A 25,671-nucleotide genomic window follows, 5' to 3' on the forward strand; every position below is an offset into this window, starting at 1 on the left:
AGGCATATCATAAGGCCTTCTGGTGCTTAAGAACACTAGACATCACTTAAACCCTACACTTAGGGCCATTTTAAACAGATCACCAACAAAATTTCCCAAAATGTGAAGAACAGGATGCTAAAGAGACTGCAAAAAGAATATTTGTTTAGAGTATGAGAGCTGAAAGAAGGCAGAGCGTCACTTTGTTCAGCCTTGCTGAGAATGTGCGCATAGGGCAACTCTCAAGCTCTCACTTTTCACTGCCATGCACTTATCTGCAAATGATCACGACAGCACTCCAAGTATTGATTTGGGGATTAAAATGAATTTTAATGAGTAGGTAAGTTCACAAAAACAATGTATGAATAATGAGGAGTCACTGTAAATATCTGTTGGTTTAGGCTGTAAGAATTGGGGTAATTTGCTCTGCAGCAGGAGAGAAGTAATACACATATCCTAATATGCATAATATGATGCCAGTTTTTGCAGAATAATGATTTAATGTATAGCAAAAGTTCTGTAACCAAAAAAACCAGTATAAGTGACTTGGGGTAGGTGGAATTATGGGTGTTCTTTAAGGGCCTTACTTTGATGGCATTTCCTGATTTTTACTGAAATAAGTATGTATTACTTTGTGATAAGAAAATACAACAAAAGTAAACATTTAAAATTTTATTGTTAGAGGTTTTGTTCCAATTAGTTCTCACTAGACAATTATTTTGCAGTAAATCCTATATTGTTAGACATTTATTTGACCTAATCAACCCCTTTTTGGACATTTAAATAATCCATCTCATGACAAAGTAGATTAGTTTTAGCCAAATGGTTTGGGTCACATGTCATAATAGGTACTCTATCACCCCCTCTTGTCCTTTATTTTCAACTTCCCCTACCTGATTCCTTCCCAGATGCGCTCAGATCTCTCATTAAAACAAACAACACCCTCTTTCCCCAAGAATGCCTACATTCATTGCTTCCCCTTCCTCACTCTCAAACTCTGGGTCTGCTGTAGTCCACCTTCAGCCTGCATCATTTCAGAAATACTGTGCCCCAGTTTCCTGTGGCCAAGTCCAGTAGGTCTTCTCAGGCCCTTGACTACCCTAGGCCTTCCTCTTCTTGCCTGCTCCCTCCCTCCTGACGCCCTCTGCCTGGATTTCCCTGTCCACACACTTTCTCCCTGTCTGCCTAATCCTCTGTGGCCTCTTTCGCAGGCTCTTCACAGCCAGTGATCTTGGGGCTGTAGATGCTCTTCTGTCCTCACTCTACACCCCCTCTCCAGAAACCTCTCACCCTACCGCTTTGGTTATGTCGGTCTGCTCAGGGCTCCTCCCACCAGGTCCCAGCAGCTCCCTGATGCTGCACCCCATCCCCAGCCTGCATGTCAGCCATCTGCTGGGCCTTTCACTTGGATGTCTCAGTGCACCACATGCTCAGCTTGTCCACACAGGGCCTGTCATCTCCCTTCCCTAGCCTCTCTAGTCTGTTCTTCCCAGTCCCCATTTCAGTTTCTCATGCTAGGATTTTGGAAGCTACTTCCCTGTCTTCCTCAGACTCCACACAGTGCCCAGCACTCAGAAGCATTCAGTTAATGTTAATTTAATGAGTTTAATCAACCACCAAGTCCAGCTGATTCCACCTTCTGAATGACACTAAAACCAGTTTACCGGCCCCCACTATCTTCTGTTTGTCTGTTACTCCATTAGACTAAGGAACATCTCAGGGGCAGTAGAGCTGTGAGCCCAGGACACCTTAATTAGATGCTACTGGAGAATGAAATCCAGCCTGCTCTTAGGGCACCAAGAGGTGGGACCTGGCGCAGGGCTTCCCCTCCCGCCTCCCCAGACCCCACCCTCCATACTAGGGTAGAGGCACCTATGAAGCCGTAGATCCTCAAGACTGCATCAGAAGGGGTCACCTGTTACTACACATTAAGGCAAGATGAGGTCCATTCGAGCTGAGTCTGGTCCAGCAGGCTGCATGTTCAGCCTTCTCTTGGCACAGACTGGCTGAGCCCAAGGGAGATGCACGGAGGCTCTTGCCTCCGGGAGGCACCCCGACCCCGCATCCGCTGTGCTACCACCCATCCCGGGCTGTGAGCTAGGAGAGGAGGACCAACGAGGGGAAGGAGCGGAGGGGCGGTGTGCATCACAGAGCTGTGGGGCCAGTGAATACGGCTAGGGCCTGGGGGAGGAGGGGATGGCCGGTTTTCTCACTGCTCGTAGACTGCCCTGGGGGCCGCCTTGCTGGCTGGGGCAAAGCAATCTTACTCGGTGGAGACCCGAGGGAAAAAAGCCCTGTTGTGGCTCTCGACGCTTGGGAGCCCAGCAGCTCTAAGGAATTGTAGTTCCTAAAGCCACCAGCAGAGGGCGCCTCCAGCCTACCTCTGCTCCGTGTGGGGAGCGGGGAGTAAAACAAGATGGGAAGGTTCTGACAAGCTACTGAGTGTGGGGAGCAGGAGTAAGGGAGAGTGAGCCGACTTCCACGTTTCTCTCAAGCATGACATCCAAAACTCAGGAATACAGGAGAGGAGCAGTGTGTTGGTAGTCACGGTGAGCGAGCGAGGTTTGAAGCCATGGAATGTGAGGTCCTGAGGGACATCCTCTGGCAGATGTGCACTGGGCAGTTAGTATACAATTCTGGAGCTGTGGGGAGAGGTGAGGTTAAAGATGTAGATTTGGGGTCATCATTGTGTATGCTGAGATAGCCCAGGGAGCATGAGAAAGGAACAGGCCAAAGGCGGAGCCTCCAGCGCATGAATATTTAAGGGCCATGGAAGAGAGGGGTGAGCTATCAGGTAGGTGCCTATAATAACCAAAGGAGAGTGCTGTGGGCGCAAGGAAGAGAGTTTAAATGTGAATGAGTGACCCTTACTATGCTGATGGACAGTGACTGTAATGGGGTCTGTGGTGGGGGCTTGATAATGGGGGGAGTCTAGTAACCACAGTGTTGCTCATGTGATTGTATATTAATGATACCACAATAATAAAAAAAAAAGTGGATGAGTGTCCCCATTGCCAGCACCCTAAAGAAGAAACTTTGCCAGCTGGGTCCCATGGTCTTTTATGAAGCATGGTCAGAGAGCAGGAACAGAGAAAACCAAGAGGCTGGAGGGAAGGTGAGGCCTTTAGCTAGAGATGCCAAGTACCTAACAGAAACAGTACATAATGAAAAATAGAGAAAGAAAATCCATGGGCTGAAGGGAGGTCACTGTACTGGGGCTTACAAAAAACTGTGGGGCTGGGAGTGTGAAGGTTCCAGAGTTGCTCCAGAGTAAAAGAAAATTGAGGTGGGGAGAGAAAAAGAGGCTCTTGGAAAGTACATTCTAAAAGAGTACAAATAGAAATTTTGTTTTGATTTCTATTTGGAGGCCAGATAACACATCTGTCTGGAACACACCTTTGAACTACATAGGACCTCAGCTTTTATTACAATTAATTAAGCTTTAGAAAACTAGAAATAGAAAAATCTTCCTTAACCATGACTAAGGAAAACTCCTAGAAATCAATAGCATACTTAATGGTAAAATGTTGAAAGCTTCCCCATTAAATGTAACACTGAGATACAAATGTCCACTTTTGTTACCATTAATTCAACATTGTATAGAGGGTCCTACTTTGACAAGACAAAAAGAAAGTACAATATTTGGAAAGGAAGAAACCAAAAAAATATCCCTATTTGCAGATGTTGTTCTTATGTACCTAGAAAAGAGTTAACTGAAAAACTGTTATAACAAGAGAATCAAGTAGCCAATACAAGATCAACATACAAAATCAATAGTTTTCCTATGTATCAGTAATAAGTGATTTAAAAACACGAAAGTCAAAAGATACCATTTCCAATAGCAACTAAAAACTACAAAATGCTATACATATACATTTAAAAATAAAAGGGTAAATTTATATTTTACACAATAAAAATGAAAAATATTAAACTTAGGATTTAAATTAATAAAAAAGTACACCACCTACACGAAGAAAATTGTAAAACCGTTTTCTCATTACCTAAGAGAAAAGAAGAAAAGCTAAACAAATGGAGAGACACACCATGTTCCTAGGTGCTGTTGTCTAGTATTTTGATTCTGTTTTTAAGCACCATGAATTAGGCACTATTAGAATTATTTTATACAGACAACATTTGTTTACCTACATGTTAACCATTTTCTTTGCTCACCATTCCTTCTTGAATCTCAGACCTTCCTTCTAGGATCATTTTCCTTTTACCTGAAAGAAAGAACATTCTTTAGCCATTCTTCAGTATGGATTTATTGGTGCTAAACTCAGTTTTTATTTATCTAGATATGTCCCTAATTCACCTCATTCTTCAAAGATAGTTTTGCTGAATATATAACATTAGCATGACAGTTTTTTCCCCTTAATCCTTTGAGTATATTATTCTGTCTTGTTTTCCACTCTTGCTGTTGAGAGGTCTTTGTCACTTTGTTTCTTTGTAGGTGACAGGACTTTTCTTTCTGATTGCCTTTTAAAAATCTTTTATCAAGGAAAATTTCAAATGTATCTCAAAATAAAGAGAAGATTTTAATGAACTTCCACATTCCTAACACCTGGGTTTAACAGTTAACATTTTGTTATTACTGTTTCCTCTCTTCTGCCTACCCTTGCCTGGGTATTGTTTTGTTTCTGCTGGAGCATTTAAAGCAAATTCCAGATATATATGGACCAGATTGTCTTTGATAGGTAAGGATTTTTTGCTTTATTTTTGTTAATTGCTTAATATCTTTGAATTCCTCATGCATGTTCAAATTTCCCTGATTGTTCCAGAAACGTCTTTTTATAGTTGGTTGATTTGACTCAGCACACAAAGTGCTGTCTCTGCATTTGGCTGATATGGCTATTAAGTCTCTCTCCATCCGTTAAGCCTCACTCCACCTCCTTTTTTATGCCACTTATTTTTTATAAAAACAGGCCATTTGTCTTACAGAATATTCCACAATCAGGATTTAAGCTGATTGCTTCCTCATGGTGTCATCTCATTTGTTCCTCTAGCTCCTGTATTTCCCATAAATTGAGTTATAGCTACAGCCTTGATTAGATTCAGGTTAAATTATTTTGGCAAAACCCTGTGATAGGTGGCACTGTGTATCTCTTATTGCATCATGCCAGGTGGCACACTGTGTTTGGCTATTAAACTTTGATATTAAATTCATCCATTACCGAATTAAGAGGCACAAAATTGTGACTTCCCAAAGATATCATTCCTTCTCCATTTATTAGCTGGAATTTATCTATTAAGGACCTTTCTTCAACTCCTCGACTGAGAGGCAGTTAATGTCCTATCAAGGTGCCTGATGGGTGTGTGCGTGTGTCATTATCAAATTATGGAAGTTTATATATTACATGTGCTTCAATAAAATGTCATTATTATTATTATTATTGATGCTGAAATTAGTCCCTCTTTAGCCAATGTCCCTTCAAGTTGGCTCCTGTGTCCTTTTCCCCTAGTAGCTGTTGGCAACTTCCTTACTTTATGACTTGGTGAGAGCTCCCTGGTTCATCTTGTAGATTTCCTGCCCTAGAACTGGGATCAGCTATTTCTTCAGAGAGGCCTGATCTCTGTTAGTGGGAAATGGTGTTTACAGAGAACAATTTGGTCCCTCACGGTGCTATTGCTATTGGGTTGTCATTTCTTCAGAGGAGAGAGCTGGAAAATACACATTGTTTAAAAAGAAAAGTAAGACACAAGTTCATATCAATATTTCCAATTCAATTTTAAGATCACAAGAATTTTAACTAAATTTAACAAATGCTAATTCCTGGCTGCTTTTACCACTCTCTGTCCTTAGTATTCTTCAGTTTCCTTATAAGCATCTGGGTGGATTTTTTTCTATTTATCTTGCTTCATATTATATTGGGCATCCTGTATCTGCAGGTTCATATATTTCATTGGTTCTGGAAGAGTCTTCCTTTACCTCTTCATGTATTGCTTTTCCATGTATTGCTCTTTCCATAATGACCTTCTGGGATATCAGTTCAACAAATGACAGGCCTTTTTATTTTATACCCCATAGCTCCTAAGCCCTCTTTCTCATTTTCCATCTTCTGTTTCTCTTTGTTGCATTTTAAGTAATTTCTTCAGCTCTTTCTTCACTATTTCTCTTTTCAGCTGTGTCTAATTTTTGATGTATTTAGGCTTTTTTATTGTGGTATTGTTTATTGGTGAAAAACTGGAAGATTAATTTTATCATTAGGTGAATAGTTAAGTAAATTATTGTATGTATGTAAGTGAATATTATGAAGTAATTTACATGGTATTTATAAAGTTTTAAAAGTAGTGTACAAAGAAAAACAAAAAAAGAGGGATTGTGACAGACTAAGAGAAATTTAAGAGACACAATTACTAAGCGTACTCTGTGGGCCCTAATGCCAACAGATTAACTATAAAAAGGCATTTTTGAGATGGTTGGGGAAATTTAAATATGATCTAGTGTTAGAGAATTCCAAGGAATTACTATTAATTTTGTTAAATGTGATAATAGCATCATGTCTATGTAAGAAAATATCCATGTTGTAGAGATGTATTAAGTCTAGAATTTATTTCAAAATACTTAAGCAGCAACACACACACACACACACACACACACTGAGGAAAAGATGAAGTAAATGTGACAAAATTTTGGTAATTGTTGAATATGGGTAACAGGTTTATGGCAATTCATTAAACTGTTCTCAGGTTTTAAGATGTTTGAAATTGTCCATAATAAATTATTTAAAAATCTCAAGGATAGTATTCTCTACTGTTAACATTTATAAACTCTCCCAAGTCTTACTGTTAGAAAGTGCTTTTATAAATTCTACCTGAACAGTTTTTGCTTAGTCATTCTTATTCATCTCTCACACTAATAATACTTACTAATTAATACTCTGTAAGATTCTCAAAATATCATCACTTTCAGATTATTGCAATAAAACCTTGCAAGGTAGATATTACTGCCATCATGCAAAAACAAAAACAAAACAAAACAAACTATGTTCTCGCTTTCTTCCACGTGAAGACCAGTAAAACATCTCACCTAAATGTTCTTTTTTTTTTTTTACTTTCCAGTGTAAGGCTCATGTCTGAAAACATTAATCCTTTTGCTGCCAGCTTTCCAACTTAGCTAGGGTTTTTGTTTCTTTGGCTGTAAAAGTCATACATGCCCACTGTACAAAATTTTTATGACTCATAAAAATATACAAGAGGGAAAAAAATCACACTTAATCAAAATGCCCAGACTATCAGCATTGACTATCATTGTAATATATTTCCTTCACTCTTCAAAACATATGGTCTTATTAAATAATATTTATTACATGTGTAAAATATAAGGAATAAAAACAAAGCAAATGTTAGTGGATCCACCACCCAGTCAGTAAACCCAAATTTTTGAAATCCCTGCTGTCCTTCCCAGATACCAGCACCCCACATCCTTGATATTTAGATGTTTTGAATTTTGTGTCACATCTTTTCTTTATGGTTTTCCCACATACATGTTAAGCAGTTTCATACAGGTCAACCGTGTACCCATTCCTAAACTATATATTGTTTTATTTAGTTTTGACTTTTCTATAAATCATACTGCATGTATTTTTGTGCAGTTTGCTTTTTCGCAGTCATGAGATTTGTTTGTGTTGATTTGTGTAACTATATGGCATTTGTTTTTCACTGCTTGAATATGTTGATGGACCACAGTCTTAACTATTTCACTTAGAAGGTATTATACTTTTATTTCTGTGCATAATTTATATGTAACTGAGATAAAACTGTGTTTATAATTGATACTTTTATTTTTTTCTTGCTTTTATTTTATTTTTGAGAGTTTCTTGTTTCCAGTGAGCCCAGCAGAGTCATGCTTTGTGTGGCTTCTAGTTGTTTTGTAGGAAGGCCCTTCATAAGTACCTAGTAGGCCACACTCCTGGAAGTAGGAGCCTACAGCACAATTTGGTAGAATTAAAACGTGGAAACAACTTGCATGTCCATCATTAGGGTGACAGTGTAATACATTATGGATCATCACTACTATGGAATAGTTTTAATCAAGAAGAGATGGATTTATGTGTGATGATGTGGAAAATTTCTAATATATGTTGGTTAAATGAAAAAGCATGTGTGGCATGATCCAATTTATAAAAATAGTCCAGGTCAATGTATATGGAGGTAAATGAATAGAAAAAGGCCTTGCAGCATCCCCAGCAATCTGCTGATAATAACTACCTCTGGGGCAAAAGGAAGCTGAAGTAGAGGTGGGGCTGAGGGTGAGTTTTACTCTTTATACACATCGATATGGTGTGATTTCTTCTTCCTTTGGGCATGATGAGACTGTACTTACATATCACTTGTGTAAATTCTCTTTTAAGAAGGAAATTGCATGCAGGGTCAATTGCCTCAGAAGGGCCAAGGAAGGAAGGCAAGAGTCCACCGATGTGGCAAGACGGAGCCTAGCGGTGCTTCAGGAAGAGCTGCTGGACAGGTGCAGGCCAAACTGCAGGGGTGAGGTGAGCTGGACAGGGGCCTACAGCAACCCCACCACCAAGTCCTGGGCTCTTGCGGCCCTTCTCTCAGGTTGGGATGCTAAGGTTCGTCTCTCCGCACTCTTACGTTTCCAGAAAGACTGACAGCTTCCAAAACTTACCTACTTCCTTTACCCCCAACCCTGACCCAAGATGCGCCCTGTCCTTGGTGGGGCTATTCCCAGAGTTGGAGATTACTGCTGGGCACAGCCTCTCCAAACAGCCCCACACACTCGTGCTGGCATGGCCAGTGCAGCTCTCGGGGGTCTCCACTCTGAAGAGGAGATTTGTCTGGAGTCTTTTGTCTGCCTCCCGGCCCTCCTCCCAGTTTCCTGTGGGCAACCTCTTAGGCTGGGCTATTCCCACATCCTTGCCCAAAACATGGGCAAGGAGATTGGTCTGAATCCAATTCGTTAAAAAGAAACATTATCCTAATCCATAAATAATTATCGATTGCCCTCAGAAGAAAATCCCAAATCTTTAAATGGCCCATAGGTCCTGGCAGGGTGGAGACGGCCTTTCCCTCTGGGCATCCCACTCTGTCCTAGGGCCACATCAGCCTTTTCTTATTGTCGTTGGTGCTCCCAGCAATTCCCTACCTCAGGCTTTGCACAAGCCCTTCCCTCTTTCCGTCCACTGTTCTGGGATTCCTTTCCACTTCTCATCTTTCTGTGGTCTTGCCTAATGTAATTTCTTAAGGGAAACCTTCCCTGTCCTCCCTAGGGAAATGGAAGCCCCCCTGAATTCCCTATATGTGTCCCCATTGTAAAAGCCCTATGATACAGGCTCCTATAATCTATATTTTTGGGTATTTGCTGTCTGTCTCCCTCCTGAGAGTTCCTCCGCTCATGGAGAAGGCTTCTTGAGAGACTGTCTTGTCCCACATTGAGTGAATCAGTGAATGAAAGAGAACCATTTACAAAGATACTTCTTCCCCTTTTTCCCCAACGATCCAAAATATGCAGAGCATCTTCCAGTTTTATACCCTTTTATTTTAAAATAGTATATTGACTGTATCTTCACAATTTGCTTAACCAAAAGGCCCAAAACTTTAGTGTTTTTCTCAAAATAAACAATGTCAGTCACCAAAGATGAAGTCTGGCGACACAAAGAAGCCCTGAAGCTTGGAGACCATAGCTGGTCCTGGACAGGACTGATGGCCAGAGGGCCTTGGGGCCACCATCCCCCAGTCTCTGCAGAAGCCAGTTTTCCTCAGCAGAGGGCCAGTGGGGAGGCCAGCTCTGACAGGAGGGAAGCCCAGGCTACAGCCCCTTTCCTCAGTGGCCTGCTGGGCTCACGGCCTTTCTTCTGACCTGCTGGGACTGCTTTGTCCCTGTTAATGGATCTTCAGACTCCACCCCAAGGGATTTGCTGTTTTAAATCATGCAGAAACCCTTATACACAGTTTGAACACTTGTGTGAGGATTTCCACAGGGTAAATCCCTAGAAATAGAATTGCCAGGTTAAAGGGATGACCCATTTTGAATTGCTGATCTCTCCAAATAGGCTGTGCAGGCTCATACCCACATGCAGGTGTCCTTCGTCCCCCACACTGGGGATTGCTGCTCTATTAATTTACAGTTTTAAACTAGTAGTGAGGTAAAGCATTTTTCATATTTAATTGCCCTTTGTACTTACCCTGTGAACTGTTTGCTCAAATTCTTTGAGCAATTAAGATACAAAAAATAAATATAATAAATATACTCCTGTATTTTATTCTAGTACTTGAGTGGGGATTTTATGTTTAGATCTTTAAGCTATCTAACATCATTTTTTTAAGAGTTGGAACTCTAACTTTATATTGAATATTTATTATTATTATTTTTTTATAAATGGAGAGTAAAGTTGTCCTTTTCCTACATATTTGCAATACCATCTTTATCACAGATTAATTCTTATGCATGTGTAAGGCTATTCCCAGACTTCCTCTCAGTTCTTCCTGATGCTATTTGCCTATTTCTCCCTCTATTCCACATCATTTTAATTATTGCAGCTTTATAACATATGCGTGGTACCTTAGGCATTTAACAAATACTTATTACTCTCTAAATCTATTCTTTTGAATATACTTTATAGTCAATTTGTCAAGTTATTTTAAAACCCATTGAGATTTTCATTTCTTCTACTTCCAAATTATTTAAGAAATTTTGTTTTAGGCATACCTTTTATTGATTGCATATGTTTGCATTTTTTGAAACCATATCTGAAAGTATTTCCTTTTAATTGACAAGTTTCTCCTATTCAATTATTGTCCTATAGTTTGATTTAGTCTTGTCATCCTATATAATTTCAGATTGCTTTTTATAGTCCCTTGTTTTTCATCATTTGCTTTCTGGTCTGTGCTTTCTTTGTTGTTTCTCCTCACCCCCAAGAATTTGAAAAATGTCTAATTTTTAGGTATTAACCTTTATCTTTTTACTCTTAAATAAATATCCTTAAGCCTGTGTAAATCCAAAGTCATTCCTCTTAGAAAGCAGAAGAGCAAGCAGACAGAAAATAGAGATACTGAAGAGCTAAACAATACAACTAGTAAATTTGATCTGTTAGACATAATAGAACTTAACACTCGAGAATTCACATTCTTTTAAAGCACAGAACATTTAAATTGGCCATAAAAGGAGCTGTAATACATTTCACAGAATCAATATCATATAGACCATATCATTAGCTCATAATGCACTAAAAGTAGAAATTAATGACAAAAGTAAGGCTTAATAGCACATGCCTCTTGCAATTTTGCTGGCTCTGCCAACCACTCTAATCTTCTCTACATGCCCCTCCCTCATGGAGTGCTTGATGGCTCCAGGAAACTCAAAATCCTCACTCTGCACAGTAATTCAAGCTTTCCTGGGAGCAGGCTCAGCAGCCAAACTTTCTTCATCCAGAACCTATCCAGGTGCCCAGCAAATACAAAAGTGTCATCTTCTGATTTACCAGGATCTGCCTTCTGAGTAAGTTTTGGATGGCATCTTCACAAACAACCAGTATTTACTGGTTTTCTATTGTCCCCATCGCTGTGAAAAATGAAAAAAGAAGCAACAAACACTGTGGTAATTCCCTCCTCTTCTCTACTTTCCTCCCCCACTTTTTGAGCAAAATTTATGATTTTTGTTCATTTTTTAAATCAACAAATATTATTGAGCACCTGCCACATGCCAGGCATTGTAGGGGAAGCAGATGATAAAGGTCAGCCAGGCAGATGTGGTGCCTGCTCTCATGAACCTTACAGTCTAGCCGGGAGAAAGACATAAAAACAAATAGTTACCCAAATCAGTGTAGTGTTACCCCAGTGGACAGCACTGAGAGACTGTGGGTAAGGAAATTCTACCCAGCTAGGGAGTTCAGGCAGGACTGGACTGCCAGAGGAATATCAGAAGAGTAGTAGAAATTGTCTTGGCAAAGAGGAGGGAAGAGTGCCAGGCAGAGGAAATCGCAAGTGCAAAGGCCCTGTGGCAGAAGAGAGCAAAAGTAAAATACAAGTTATTGAAAGGAGGCCAGCTTCACTAGGCCATGTGAGACAAGGAGAGGTTGCAGAGGTGAGTTGGAATCAGGTCATTTTAGCCTTGCTGGCCAGGCCAAGGATGACTGACCTTGTTCTAAAAGCAATGAGAAGCCATTACAATTTTTAAAGTTTTGTTACTGTTAAATATAACACAAATTCATAAAATCATATAAAGCAAATATACCAATGAAATCTATCAAGTAAACAACACAGATGGGAAGAAACTAAGAAGACTTGATGATTAAATGCAATGTGGGATTCTGGTTTAGATCTTGGAACAGAAAAAATTATGTTAATAGGAAAACTGGTGAAATCTGAATAATGTGTGCAGTCTAGTTAATGATATTTTACCAATGTTTGTTTCTTAGCTTGGACAAATGTACCTGTAAAATGTTATCATTAATGGCAGCAGGGTGAAGGCTATGTGGGAACTGTCTGTACAATCTTTACAACTTTCCTATAAGTGTAAAATTACCCCAAAATAGAGAACAATTAAAGCTGACAAGTACCAAAAACATCTTCAAATCCAGAAAATAATGTGATTTTTAAACTAACTATTCTATATGCTTCTGTAATAATTTTCCCCTACTTTTTTAGTTTCACTTGACCATGCCTTCATATAATAATGATTTTGTAATATATTCTAAAGATTAAAAAAGGTAATTTAGTCTTTTCTTAAAAATAACAGGTAAGCCAACATCATACTTAACAGCAAAAAGCTGAAAGCTTTTCCTCTAAGATTGGGAACAAGACAAGGATGCCTACTCTCACCATTTTTACTCAGCATAGTTCTGGAAGTTCTAGCCACGGCAATCAGACAACACAAACAAATAAAAGGCATCCAAATTGGTAAGGAAGAAGTTAAACTGTCACTGTTTGCAGATGACATGATATTATACATAGAAAACCCTAAAGACTCCACCAAAAAACTATTAGAACTAATAACTGAATTCAGCAAAGTTGCAGGATATAAAATTAATACACAGAAATCTGTTGCATTCCTCTACACTAACAATGAACCGATAGAAAGAGAAATCAGGAAAACAAATCCATTCACAATTGCATCAAAAAAATACCTAGGAATAAACCTAATCAAGGAAGTGAAAGGCCTATACTCTGAAAACTTCAAGACACTCATGAGAGAAATTAGATACCAATAAATGGAAGTACATCCCATGCTCATGGAAAGGAAGAATTAATATTGTCAAAATGGCCATCCTACCTAAAGCAATCTACAGATTCAATGCAATCCCTATCAAAATACCAACAGCATTCTTCAATGAACTAGATCAAATAGTTCTAAAATTCATATGGAACCACAAAAGACCCCGAATAGCCAAAGCAATCCTGAGAAGGAAGAATAAAGCTGGGGTGATATACTCCCTGACTTCAAGCTCTACTACAAAACCACAGTAATCAAGACAATTTGGTACTGGCACAAGAACAGACCCATAGACCAATGGAACAGACTAGAGAGGCCACATATAAACCCAAGCATATATGGTCAGTTAATGTACAATAAAGGAGCCATGAACATACAGTGGGGAAATGTCAGCCTCTTCAACAACTGCTGTTGGCAAAATTGGACAGCTACATGCAAGAGAATGAAACTGGATTATTGTCTAACTCCATACACAAAAATAAACTCAAAATGGATCAAAGACCTGAATGTAAGTCATGAAACCATAAAAGTCTTAGAAGAAAACACAGGCAAAATTCTCTTGGACATAAACATGAGCAACTTCTTCATGAACATATCTCCCTGGGCAAGGGAAACAAAAGCAAAAATGAACAAGTGAGACTATATCAAACTAAAAAGCTTCTGTACAGTGGGGAGGGCTGTACAACACAGAGAAGACGAGTAGGGATTCTGCAGCATCTTACTATGCTGATGGACAGTGACTGTAATGGGGTTTGTTGGGGGGACTTGGTGAAGGGGGGAGCCTAGTAAACATAATGTTCTTCATGTAATTGTAGATTAATGATACAAAAAAAAATGTGTCCTTCTGCACACATGGGAATAGTATCCAGCCTTAAAAGGGAAGGACATGCTCACACCTGCTACAGTGTGGTTGGACTTTGAGGATGTGGTGCTCAGTGAAGTCCCGTCTGATCCCACTTCCAGGAGGTCCCCAGAGGAGCTGCATCCACAGAGACAGAAAGTGGACGGTGGGGCCGGGGGCTGGGGGAGGGGGTGGGGGTTAATGTTTCATGGGGACAGAGCTTCCATTTGGGAGGATGGGACGTTCTGCAAATGGAGGGTGGGGATGGCTGACGACATGTGACTATGCTTGACACCCCCTGCTGTGCACTCAGAAATGGTTATGATGTGAATCTTACGCTATGTGTATTTTGCCAAGACTAATAAATAAATAAATGAATGAATGAATGAATACAAAAAAAAAGCTTTTGTACAGCAAAGACACCATCAGTAGAACACAAAGGCATCCTACAGTATGGGAGAATATATTCATAAATGACATCTGATAAGGGGTTAACATTCAAAATATATAAAGAGCTCACATGTCTCAACAACCAAAAAACAAATAATCTCATTAAAAATTTGGTAGAGGATCTGAACAGACACTTCTCCAAAGAAATCAGATGGCCTATAGGCACATGAAGAGATGTACCACATTGCTAATCATCAGGGAAATGCAAATTAAAACCACAATGAGATATCACCTCACACCAGTTAGGATGGTCAACATCCAAAAGACAAGAAACAACAAATGATGATGAGTATGCAGAGAAAGGGGAACCCTCACGTGCTGTTGGTGGGAATTAGTTCAATCACTGTGGAAAGCAATATGGAGGTTCCTCAAAAACCTAAAAATAGAAATACCATTTGACCTAGTTTTTCCACTCCAGGAATCTACCTGAAGAAAACAAGATCCCTGATTCAAAAAGACATATGCACCCCTATGTTTATTGCTGCACTATTTACAATAGTCAAGATATGGAAGTAACCTAAGTGTCTGTCAATAGATGATGGATAAAGAAGATGTGTTAAATATACACAATAGAATATTATTCAGCCATAAAAAGAAAACAAATCCTACTATTTGCAACAACATGGATGGAGCTAGAGGGTATTTTGATCAGTGAAATAAGGCAGGCAGAGAAAGCTAAGTACCAAATGACTTCACTCATTTGTGGAGTATAAAAACAAAACAAAACTAAAGGGAAAAAATAGCACAGGCACACTGACTATGAAGGACTAGTGGTTACCAAAGGGAGGGGTTGGGGAGGAAGAAGGTGACTAAGGGGCACTATAATTCACAATCACAATATAGGTATATCGTGGGGAAAGCAGTACAACATGGAGAAGACAAGTAATGACTCTACAGCATCTTACTACACTGGTAAACATTGACTGCAATTGGCTGGGGAACGGTCAGGACTTGATAATATGGGTGATGTTGAAACCATAAGGTTGTTCATGTGAAAACTTTGTAAGATTGTGTATCAATGATACTGTAATAAAAAATAAAGTAAGGTGTACTGTTTAGGGATCACACTTGGGAATGTGTTAGACAGACATACACAGCTCAGGTCCCCTTATGGACATGTCTCCTGAATTTCCTCCCATCTGTGATGGTTATCATGACCTTGACACTTTTGTAGGGTACTACTCAGGTTTTTTAAGGATGTCCCTCAATCTGGATTTATCTGCTGTTCTTCTCTTGGTTAGAAAGCAGCCATGAGTATTCAGAAAGACACAGAGGTGAAGCACCCACCTCACTGCATCATGTTGGGGGTGCATGCTAATAACTATGACTTATCACTGGGGACGTTAATCTAGATCTCTTGATTAAGGTAGTGTCTGCCAAATTTTTTCATGGTAAAATTACCATTTTTCATACTCTGTTCTTTGAAAGTGAGTCTCTGAGTGCAGTGACACTTAAGGAGAAAGGAATTAAGCTCCATTTCTTGGTGGGGACAGTGTATGTATTATTTAGAACTCTTCTGTAAGGAAGATTTTTCACTCTTCATTTACCTTAATTCACTCAACCGTTTATTGATAACACTATAAATTCATGGATTTTTATTTTATGGGTTATAATCCAATATGCCTATGATTATTGGATTGATCCTGGATTTATTTTGTGGCTCAAATTGTTCCAGCTCAGGCCATTGGGAGTTCTTTCAAGCTGGTTCCTGTGTTGTTTTAACATTACCCTCCCCAAACTTTTTCTTTTCCCTGAGGACTTCCCTATTGTCTGGTGTTACAAAATGATCCAGGCTAATCTTGTATTTCCCCTGCCTTAGTCCTAGAACCAGCCATGTTCCAAGAAGCCTGGCTTTTTACTTACCATACTTAGAAAGCATGATCTGGGTGCTGGATGTGCTTATTGCTATTGGTATGTTTACTGTTTTTTTAAAATGTGTTTTTCAAGTTTTTAGGTGCTCTTCCAGCTCTTTTTTCCTTGCTTGCAATTTACTTTTTGAAAGAATTGGATTATTTATTCTATAGTTTCCACAGCCTGGATTTTGCTGGTTACATCCTTGAGCTGTTAACTTTCTCTGTCCTATGTAGTTCCTATAAATTTATAGTTGTTTCTAGAGGCTTGATTGGATTCGACTACTTGATAGGTAGTCTTGTTCTTAGGAGGCATGTTCTTCCATCAGGAGGCACATAATTCCTGGTTATCTCTTTTTTGGTATGATGTAAGCAGCCATTGATAATCACTGCCTACATCCATTCATTCATTAAGGGCTGTGAAATGATGATACTCCAGTTCAATTCAGTTATTCCTCTTTCATTCATTTGTTGGAACACTTCTATAAAAAGATAACACAGACCGAGGGTTAACCATGTGAGGATGCAATAAGAAGACGGCCACCTGCAAGCCCAGGAGAAAGGCCTCAGAAAAAAACAACTTTGCCAACACCTTGTTCTTGGACTTCTAGCCTCCAGAACTGTGAGAAAATAAATTTGTGTTGTTGAAGTCTGTGGTATTTTGTTATGGCAGGCTTAGCAAACTAATACAAACTTGCTGAGTGGGAGGTGTCTATGGGAGGTTTCATGGCATTTGTAAGTGTGGATCTGGGTTCAGGAAAGAGGACTGAGCTGGAAGTAGACACAGGGGAGTTGGGGACATACACAGGGTGTATACTATGTGTGTAAAAGTGAATCTTGGGGAGAATCTGAGAAGTGAAGAGAGAAGAGGGCTGAGAAATAGACCAATGTTAGAAATAGGAGAAGAGGAGCCCCTGAAGGAGACCCAGAAGAATCCCAGAGGCAAGGAGTGGGTTTAGGGGAGCTTGGAGAAGGGAATGCTTACTACTAAATGCCAAAGAGGTCAAGTAAGATAAGGAGTGAAGGAGGGCATAGGGATTTTCAATTTTTAATGGGGTGACAGCAGGGAAAGCCAGGCTGCAGTGGTTTGGGGTGAATGGAGAAGTGAGAGTATCAAGACTAGGTGGCAAATCATGTTCAGAAAAGCTGACAGAAAGGAGAACATGGTGTAGGCTGCTAGCAAGAGGGAGTTTGATGTTTCCTGCTTTTATTGGGAGTGACTTGAACATATTTATATGATGAGAGGAAGGAGCCAGTGTATGAAAAATAACAGAAATGAAGGGAATGGCAGCCTGGACTATCCCAAGGCATAGATAGGGAAGTTAAGCACACAGGGACATGTCTTCCACCGTAGGCGGTGATTGGTTTGTTGGTTTGGTATAGGAATCTGGACATGAATATGCATGTACATCTTTTTATGAGGATGCAGTTTTAAATTTCCCCTGGGTATATTTCTTTCTAGGAGTGAAATTGCTAGGTCATATGGTAACTCCCATTTTTAATAATTTGAGGAACTGTCAAACTGTTCTCCAAAGCAGTGGCACCATTTTACATTTCTACCAGTAACTTATGAGGATTCCAATGTCTCCACACTCCTGACAACTCATTATCTTTTTCATTATACCCATTCTAGAGGGTGTGAAGTGGTGTCTCACTGTGGTTTTGATTCGTATTTCCCTAATGGCTAAAGTTTTGGGTTTCTATTTAATGAGCATACTGGCCATTTGTATATCTTCTATAGGGAAATATCTATTCAAATCATTTGCCCATTTTTAAGTTGGGTTATTTGAATTTTTATTCTTGAGTTGTAAAAGTTCTTTATATATTCTGAATACTAATACCTTATCAGGTACATGATTTGCAAATATTTTCTCCCATCCTTCAAGTGGTCTTTTCACTTTCTTGGTTGTGTCTTTGAAGGAAAAAAATTTTAATTTCGATGAGCTATAGTTTACTTTTTCTCTGGTTGTGCTTTTGGTATCATATCTATGAAGGCTTTGCCTACCTCAAGGTCATGAAGATTTACCCCTATAGTTTCTTCTGAGTTTTATTGTTATAGTGCTTACATTTAGGTCTGTGATCTATTTTGAGTTAACTTTTGTGTATGGTCCTTGTGAAATATCCAACCCAGCACCTATTGTTTGCTGGCAACCCTTCATCTTCGGTATAATTTTGAAAGTTGGCTCAGGGCCCTTAGATGTTTAAAAAACATACATCTGAGCTAGTTCCTGGTCAAATTGAATTGTGGATTCCTGCACTTTTGGAACTTTAGATATTTTGAATCACTTCTGGTGGTTGGGACCCTTAAATCCATTGGATTCAAGTGGTCTGTTGGTATTTTATTTACCATAGCACCATGCCTCAGTGGAATTCCACAAGAGTTTTCAATGGGCCATAGAAAAGAAGACATGTCAATCAGGAATTTTCCTTCTCATCTTTAAATGGATTTTTCTTTTTGTCAGCTTGTTCGCAGTAGATCCCAGTGGTTCCCAGAGGACAGTAACAGATGTACCCATGAGGCAATGAAACACAAGTTGCTCTTTTGCTACAGTGGTGGGGAAGGTCATGTTTAGGGTCACAGGTGGAAACTATCTCTGTGAAGAATGCTCCTTACCACCCCCTATATATAGTATACAGTAGATCCACCCTCTATGCTTGTCCCACCATTGCCACATTTCATTAAACTACAAGGAGAAGCATCACACTGGCCAATGGTGCTCCCAGCATTGGGGTGGCTCTCAGGATACCCCAGGCTTCTGAAATGGCCATGCTTCTTAGTCCACACCTGAATAGTGACAATACAACTTAGACAGTTACTGAGTACCACATTGAATCCCTTTGTGTTTGTCAAAATGTCAGGCAGTCCAATCCAGGGAGATCTCCCTGTGCGCTAGCTGAGACCTCAACCTGCGGGAGGGTTCTTGACTCTGATCAAGAAAGAACTCACGAGCAGGTCGAGCAGGTACAAGCAAAGAGTAGTTAAACAAAGCAAATTATACACTCTAGAAAGGAGTGTATGCATGCTCCAGAGGTGAGCAGCCAGCAGCTAGGTTTTGATAGGAAATGTGTTGAATATGTAGAGGCAATGTGTTGAATATGATCAATCTGGGGAGTATTGTCATCTTAACAATATTGTCTTTCCATCTGCTAACCTAGAATGTCTTTCCATTTATTTAGGTCTTTGTTAATTTCTTTCAATGATGTTTTCAGTGCACAAAGTTTTATACTTCTTTTGTTCTATTCATTTCTAGGTATTTTTTGGTGTTCTCATAAAATGGAATTATTTTCAATTGTTTATTGCTAGTATGTAGAAATACAATTGATTTTAGTATATTGATCTTATATCATGTAGCCTTGCTGAACCCATTTATTAGTTCTAATAGTTTCTTAATGGATGCCTTAGGATATTCTATTTTGAAGATCATGCAATCTGCAGGCAGAAATGGTTTTACTCTTCCTTTCCAATCTGGATGGCTTTTATTTATTTTTCTTGACTAATTTTCTTGGCTAGAGTAGCACAATGTTGAACAGAAGACATCCTCATCTTATTCCTAATTTTAGGGAGTATAGCATGATTTTAAATGGCTGTTGTTTGTAATGATGTCAGTTTTTCTCACAATTTCTCTCATAATTCCAAAAAGAATTAGAGTTCATGTGGATGAATGCACAGGTGAGAGTAGGTATAAAATCTTTGAAAAAAAGAAATGAGCGAAGATTTGCTCTTCCATTGTAATGAAGCATTTAAAAGGCACTGACAAAATTTAGATCTCAGTGGACTAGAATACAAAGTTCAGACTGTCTACAGTATATATAAGAATTTATATGTGAAAACCATTGGCAAAGGGATAGAGGTTTGCAATAACTATAGGGACACTTGGATAGCTGTTGGAGGACAGAAGGTTAGGTTTTCACCTCAACTCATTCGCTAAAATAGTTTCTAGAAGAATTTAAAGGGAATAAAAGAACAAAGAAAAAGCCAAACAACTTAAAAACTAGAAAAAATATGAGTATTATTGGACCTGTGAGTGTGGAAGAACTTAAGCTTAAAACAACGGAAGAAATTTAAGGATTTGACAACATAACTTACGTCAAAACATATTTGCAATAGATATAAAACATAAAGTGTCACTATTCTTAACATAGGGTTAATATAAATAAGAAATTAAGGCTTCAAAGAAAAATGGGTATAGAAAGCAGACAATTCAGAAAATAGACAACTCATTAAAAGAGGAAATACAAATGACTGACAACTGAAAAAGAAGTTCCATCTCATTGGCAATCAAAGAATTACAAATGAGGCCAGAAGGCATAAGCTTTTGCTTTCAGCAAAGAATTCTAAGATAATACTCATTACTGCTTAGTGTGTCTTAGGTCAGCTCTCACACTAACCGTGTGAGGCGACTTCCTATTTTTAGGCTCATTTTATAGATGAGGAAGCTGAGACTCAGTGGGGTTCAGTAATTTACCCAGGCTTATAACACTGGTAATGGCTGGCATCAGGATTTGAACCTAGGCCTGTGCAACTCTGGTTGGGGTCTAGAGTTGGTGAGGGGTCTAGAGAACAGACTCAGGAAGGAGAGGTGAAGCACCAGGGAAGGTAGGTTGAAGAGCCCGACAAATATATTTGAAGTGCCTGTGTGTAAGGGTAAGCGGGCTTTCATGGTATCGTGGAGAGAAGCAACGGGTGGAGATTACACAAAGGACTACTCTTTACAGCAAGAACTGTTTCCAACGGGCTAGACGCCCAGGAAGGCATGAGCATATCCAGCCCTGGAGGACAGAGGAATCTCAGGGTTCTTCGTTTAACCCTCAAGGCAGGCTGTAGGGGGTGGGGGGCTTAGGTGGCCTCATCTTTTAAAGGCGGAAATACCTCTAGGTGGCCAAGAACTCCGTGTCTTCAGTTTCTGCTCTCTTATCAACCAGGAACAGCTAGTGGATCTGCCCTTCTCTTCTAGGGCCCAGTGATCTGCAGGGGGCCAGGTCTGGCTTCCCTGCCCTCTTACAGCTGCTATCCTGGGACACAGCAAGAAGCCTGAGCTTGCCACACTGCATGGGCCAGGGCAGGAGGAAGGAGAGAGTAGTCCTGCTGAATTTTCTTTTGCCCTTCCCTGAAGACTTGTTACTCTGTTGGGAGGGGGAGGTAGGTAGGTGGGAACAGGCAGTCCAGGCATGTTGGGGGGCTAGGAAACAGAAGAGAATCATTAAAGGAGAGTGAGTGGTAAAGATACCTTCATTTCCCAAGTCCTTGGGGAATCTCTTCTTAACGTGGGGGCATCCTGATTCTATAACCTTAGGTAAGCCTTCAGTGATGACTTCAGTGATGTAGTGCTTAGATAACCAACAAGCTAGTGAGAGAGCAGAGTGTCATAGGTGGTTACTCAGACCTGAATTCAAGTCTAGTGAGAGAGCAGAGTGTCATAGGTGGTTACTCAGACCTGAATTCAAGTCCAGTCTCTGCAATTTTCCAGTCAGAAACTGGGAGAAAATTACTCAGGCTCTCTCTACTTTAATTCCTCATCAGTGAAACTGAGGATAGCAAGTAGCACTTGCCTTAAATGGTTGTCTGCAGGGGTAAATGAGGTAGGACACATAAAGTAAATGGTAGAAACACAATTCCAAAGCCTACTGGTTTAACCATTATACTAAAGTTGCCTCACAACCACAATGCATATAAAACAATAACATATAGTGCTAAGACTGGAAAGAAAAACAGCAACTTGTAACAGTGGTTATTTCTGGATGGTGAGATTATGATCTATTTTTATTTTCTTTATATTTTTTCAAATTACTTTTATAATCAGAAAAAAGTTGTATATGTTCATATTTCTTGAGATCATTTGTGATGGTCTCCACTGCATTAAAATCTTTGACAAAATTTTAGCATGTAATCTCAACAACTGTTGAAGTAGGAATCATTATTCCCATTTTCTAGATGAGGAAATGAGGCTGAGAGAGGTTAGAGAGCTGGTTTAATCATCAGGTCTTATTGCTGCTCCATGGCAGAAAGCCAAGATCCATAGGCAGATCCATTGGCTGTCTCCACAGCCAGGTGCTGTCCACACAGATGGTGACCATGGGGCTCAGTGGCTGGGCTGCCTCCACCAGTCTGCTATCACAGAGTTAAGGTGAGAGGCTGTCAGGATTGGGGCCCATGGTGGGTGTGTACCCTGGGTTTCCTGGGCTTGGTGTACTGCATTCCTACATCCATATTCCTGCGGGGGATGCCCTGGAGAGTGAAGGTTTTGGCATAGCCCTCTCACAGCATAGGAAGCCAAGTCTCTCCTAAAAGAAATGAAGGTTTCTACTATGAAGGTATCCAACAGAGGAGCTAAAAATAGTAGGATAACCACACCAGATTAAGGGAGGGAACTGGGTGTGAAATACATTATTTATCATAGCAGGAAGACAGATAATGGCTAGGCCGGGTAAATCCAGATATAGGTATGTAAGCATTTATGTAGAGGTACGAAAGACACAGCAGGCCTGAAAAGACAAGTGACAATTCGTGGTTATTTCTGCATAGAGGGGAGGAGAGTGAGTTTTTTACTTTGAATCATAAGGGCTTCTGTCCTATTTTATTTTTTTAGCTGTGTGTTATGTTTTATTTTTAAATTATTATTTTAAAAGTACAGGCTCTGAAAGTTAAGAAAAAAAAAAAAGCACAGGCTTTGGGGTCATCTCTGTTGATTCAAATCCTGCCTCTGCCAGCTACGGATCTTGGGCAGGTTAACCTCTCTAAGCTGCAACTTTATCTTCCGGAAAATAGGAATAAAAACCATACTCACCCCACAGCTTTGCTCTGAGGATGAAATGAGGTAATGCATATTAAGCACATGGAGCAGCACTGGTCGAAATCCAGAATCTATAATTATTAACCATTGTTATCATTATTAATAAAAAACAAAGCGTTCAAGTAATACCCTGGGCTTTGCCCACAGCACACAGTAGGCACTTACTGGGTGGAAATAATTGTTTAAACCCCTCACCAGTGCCTATAACGTCCCCCAATCCGTGACGCATGAGCCCCAGCGCTCCGAGGGAACACTTAAATATTGATGTAGTTACTCATTATTTATCATCTGCTTTCCGCTGCAGGGCCGGCTGAGGCCTTCCGCACCGCGGTCTCCCGCATCAGGGGAGCGGCATCTTACCCGCTTCCCGGTCGCCGATGCGGGAGAATCGCTCCGGGTTCCCGCAGGCACCTTCCCCGGCAGTGACCTGCTGGAGATAGGGGAGCGCGGTGGGCGAGGCGCGCAGCGGGAATCTGCATCACCCTCACCTGTCCGCGCCGAAGGGATGGCAATCCCAGGAGGGGCGGCTGGATCAGTTTTAGGGCAAGGGCTTTCGGCAGCAGGGACTTTGGGGATGGGGCGGAGCACGCGGAGCGGGCTTCTCACCCCGGGCGGAGGATGTAGCGCAGCCTGCGGCAAGGTGGGGTTTGGAAGGCCCGCAGCCCGGGGCGGGGCCAAGGCGGAAGCCCCGCCCACCCCGCTGCAGAGGCCGCGCGCCCACCCCCGCCCCGTCTCCAGCTCCAGGCCGGCCTGCGGCCGCGGGACAAGAGAACGGCGGTCCGCGGCCGCAGCATTGCTGCGCGGCCGCGCGGGTCCGGTCGCGGGTCGCCGGCCGCTGGGCGGAGCGAAGGGCGGGGCGCTGACGTAGCGGCCGGCGGCCGGCGGCCTGGGAGGCGGGGAGGCGGGGAGGCGGCTGCCGGCTCGGCCCAGCCCAGCCCAGCGCGCAGCTGCGCCGGCCGGTAAGGCAGGCGGCGGCGGCGGCGACGCTCAGAGTTGGCGCCTGACCGCCCTCCGCCGCTGCTCAGTTTCTCACTTGGTCCGGTGTCGGCGGCCCGTTCGGCCAGCCTTCCCCTGCCGCCGCTTTCCCCACCATGGCCCTGGTGCGGGGTGCCGAGCCGGCGGCGGGGCCCTCCCGCTGGCTACCCACGCACGTCCAGGTGACCGTGCTACGGGCCCGCGGGCTCCGGGGCAAGAGCTCCGGCGCGGGCAGTACCAGCGACGCGTACACGGTGATCCAGGTGGGCCGCGAGAAGTACAGCACGTCGGTGGTGGAGAAGACGCCAGGCTGCCCAGAGTGGTGCGAGGAATGCTCCTTCGAGCTGCCACCCGGCGCCCTGGACGGCCTGCTGCGGGCTCAGGAGGCTGACGCGGGCCCGGCGCCCTGGGCTGCGGGCTCGGCCGCCGCCTGCGAGCTGGTGCTCACCACCATGCACCGCTCGCTCATCGGCGTCGACAAGTTCCTGGGCCAGGCCACCGTGGCACTGGACGAGGTCTTCGGCGCAGGCCGCGCCCAGCACGCACAGTGAGTGAGGGGCGCCGCGGGCGCGTCAACGGTTGAAAGCCTCGCCGGGCGGGGCTGATAGGAAAGCAGGACCCCGAAGGCTGGCGGGGCGGGGCGCCAAGCCCTTTGCCTCGTGCTCAAGGGCGTAAACCGACAAGTTGGTTCTTCACATTTGGGGTCCCCTCTAATCCCTGCCGGTGCGCAGTTCTGTGCTTGGCCGCTGGTGGGTCCTTGGTGGCCTCGCCTTAGAGGTCGATTGTCAAGTAAACTTAGGAATGGGATCCAGACGTTCTTGGACTGTGTGCAACCTCAGGAAGGAAAATCTTTGGGCCATTCTTTCGGCCCCGGGCGTCTCTCCTTTTCCTGGAAGGGGAGCGGAACTGCAGGCGCTTGCCCCAAGCTGGGCCCACAGGGGGAAAGAGGGTACAGTGTTAGCCTTGAGGGCAAGATTGCACAGAGGTGCCCCACCAAATCTAGAGACTATGGAGGGCATCAGCTTCTTTCCTGGTACTCGAATGCCCTGTGCTGCCTGGAGAGGACCCTGCCCCTCTGAATCCCTGGTCTAAGAACAGGAGAACCTCCTAACTAAAGGAGGGAAACAAATTCGCCTTTAATTGTCCTGTGTGTACTGCTGAGGTGAAAGCTGCAGCTTGGTTAAAACAGCAGGAGATAATCTAGTCACTTCTATCTAGAAGGGCCAGTGGTTTTTTTTTTTAATAGTTTATTTTGGCAGCTTTTAACCTTTCTTATGTTTGAGATCAAGGCTTCAAACTTGAGCCCAGTTTCCTGTTTGGGGCTTGGGCAGGATCTGAAAGCCCAGGGCTGACAACCTGCTGTGGATCACTGGAGAGGTGGACTGGATGCCTCCCCTGGACCCCGTGGGCCCTGTTTGGGGAGCGGAAGGGTATGAAGGCAGGGGTGTGCCCTTGGTGGGGACAGGTATGAAAAGGTTTGTCCTAGTGGAAATGGCATCCAACTGAGTAAATCTAGGAAGGCTTGCTGGAGGAGAAGGATGAACCTGGTACAGATCCAAATGAAAGCAGGATTTGGATAGAAAAGGATCTGACCTTGAACATTTTCAAAAATGTGGG

The 25,671-nt window shown here is 42.0% G+C and overlaps 2 protein-coding genes across 6 annotated transcripts in view; one reads left to right on the forward strand and one right to left on the reverse strand.

The window, feature by feature from the left end:
* Nucleotides 1-636: 636 nt before the first annotated feature.
* On the reverse strand, nt 637-24,523 carry LOC118974112 (uncharacterized). Its single transcript, XM_073216417.1, has 9 exons — nt 24,503-24,523; nt 24,227-24,364; nt 23,686-24,176; nt 23,440-23,509; nt 23,074-23,150; nt 21,517-21,633; nt 11,209-11,497; nt 4,126-4,199; nt 637-2,621 (listed from the first exon to the last, which is right to left on the reverse strand). Exons 1-6 carry the CDS (start codon nt 24,521-24,523, stop codon nt 21,618-21,620), a joined length of 813 nt encoding a protein of 270 aa, XP_073072518.1. The 3' UTR covers nt 637-2,621; nt 4,126-4,199; nt 11,209-11,497; nt 21,517-21,617.
* RAB11FIP5 (RAB11 family interacting protein 5) overlaps nt 23,991-25,671 on the forward strand; it is a 36,420-nt gene continuing 34,739 nt past the window's right edge. For 2 of the 5 annotated variants that reach the window (XM_073211524.1, XM_073211528.1), the window contains exon 1: nt 24,466-24,601. Coding sequence is in view for 3 of the 5 variants with exons in the window: in XM_073211514.1 (XP_073067615.1) it covers nt 24,171-24,601 (431 nt within the window). In the remaining 2 variants the exon portion in view is untranslated. Of the gene's footprint in view, nt 24,602-25,671 lie in introns of all 5 variants that reach the window. The other 3 variants (XM_073211514.1, XM_073211517.1, XM_073211529.1) reach the window with 3 other exon arrangements.

Source organism: Manis javanica, chromosome 1 (genome assembly GCF_040802235.1).
Source record: "Manis javanica isolate MJ-LG chromosome 1, MJ_LKY, whole genome shotgun sequence".
Classification (NCBI taxonomy): Eukaryota; Metazoa; Chordata; class Mammalia; order Pholidota; family Manidae; genus Manis; species Manis javanica.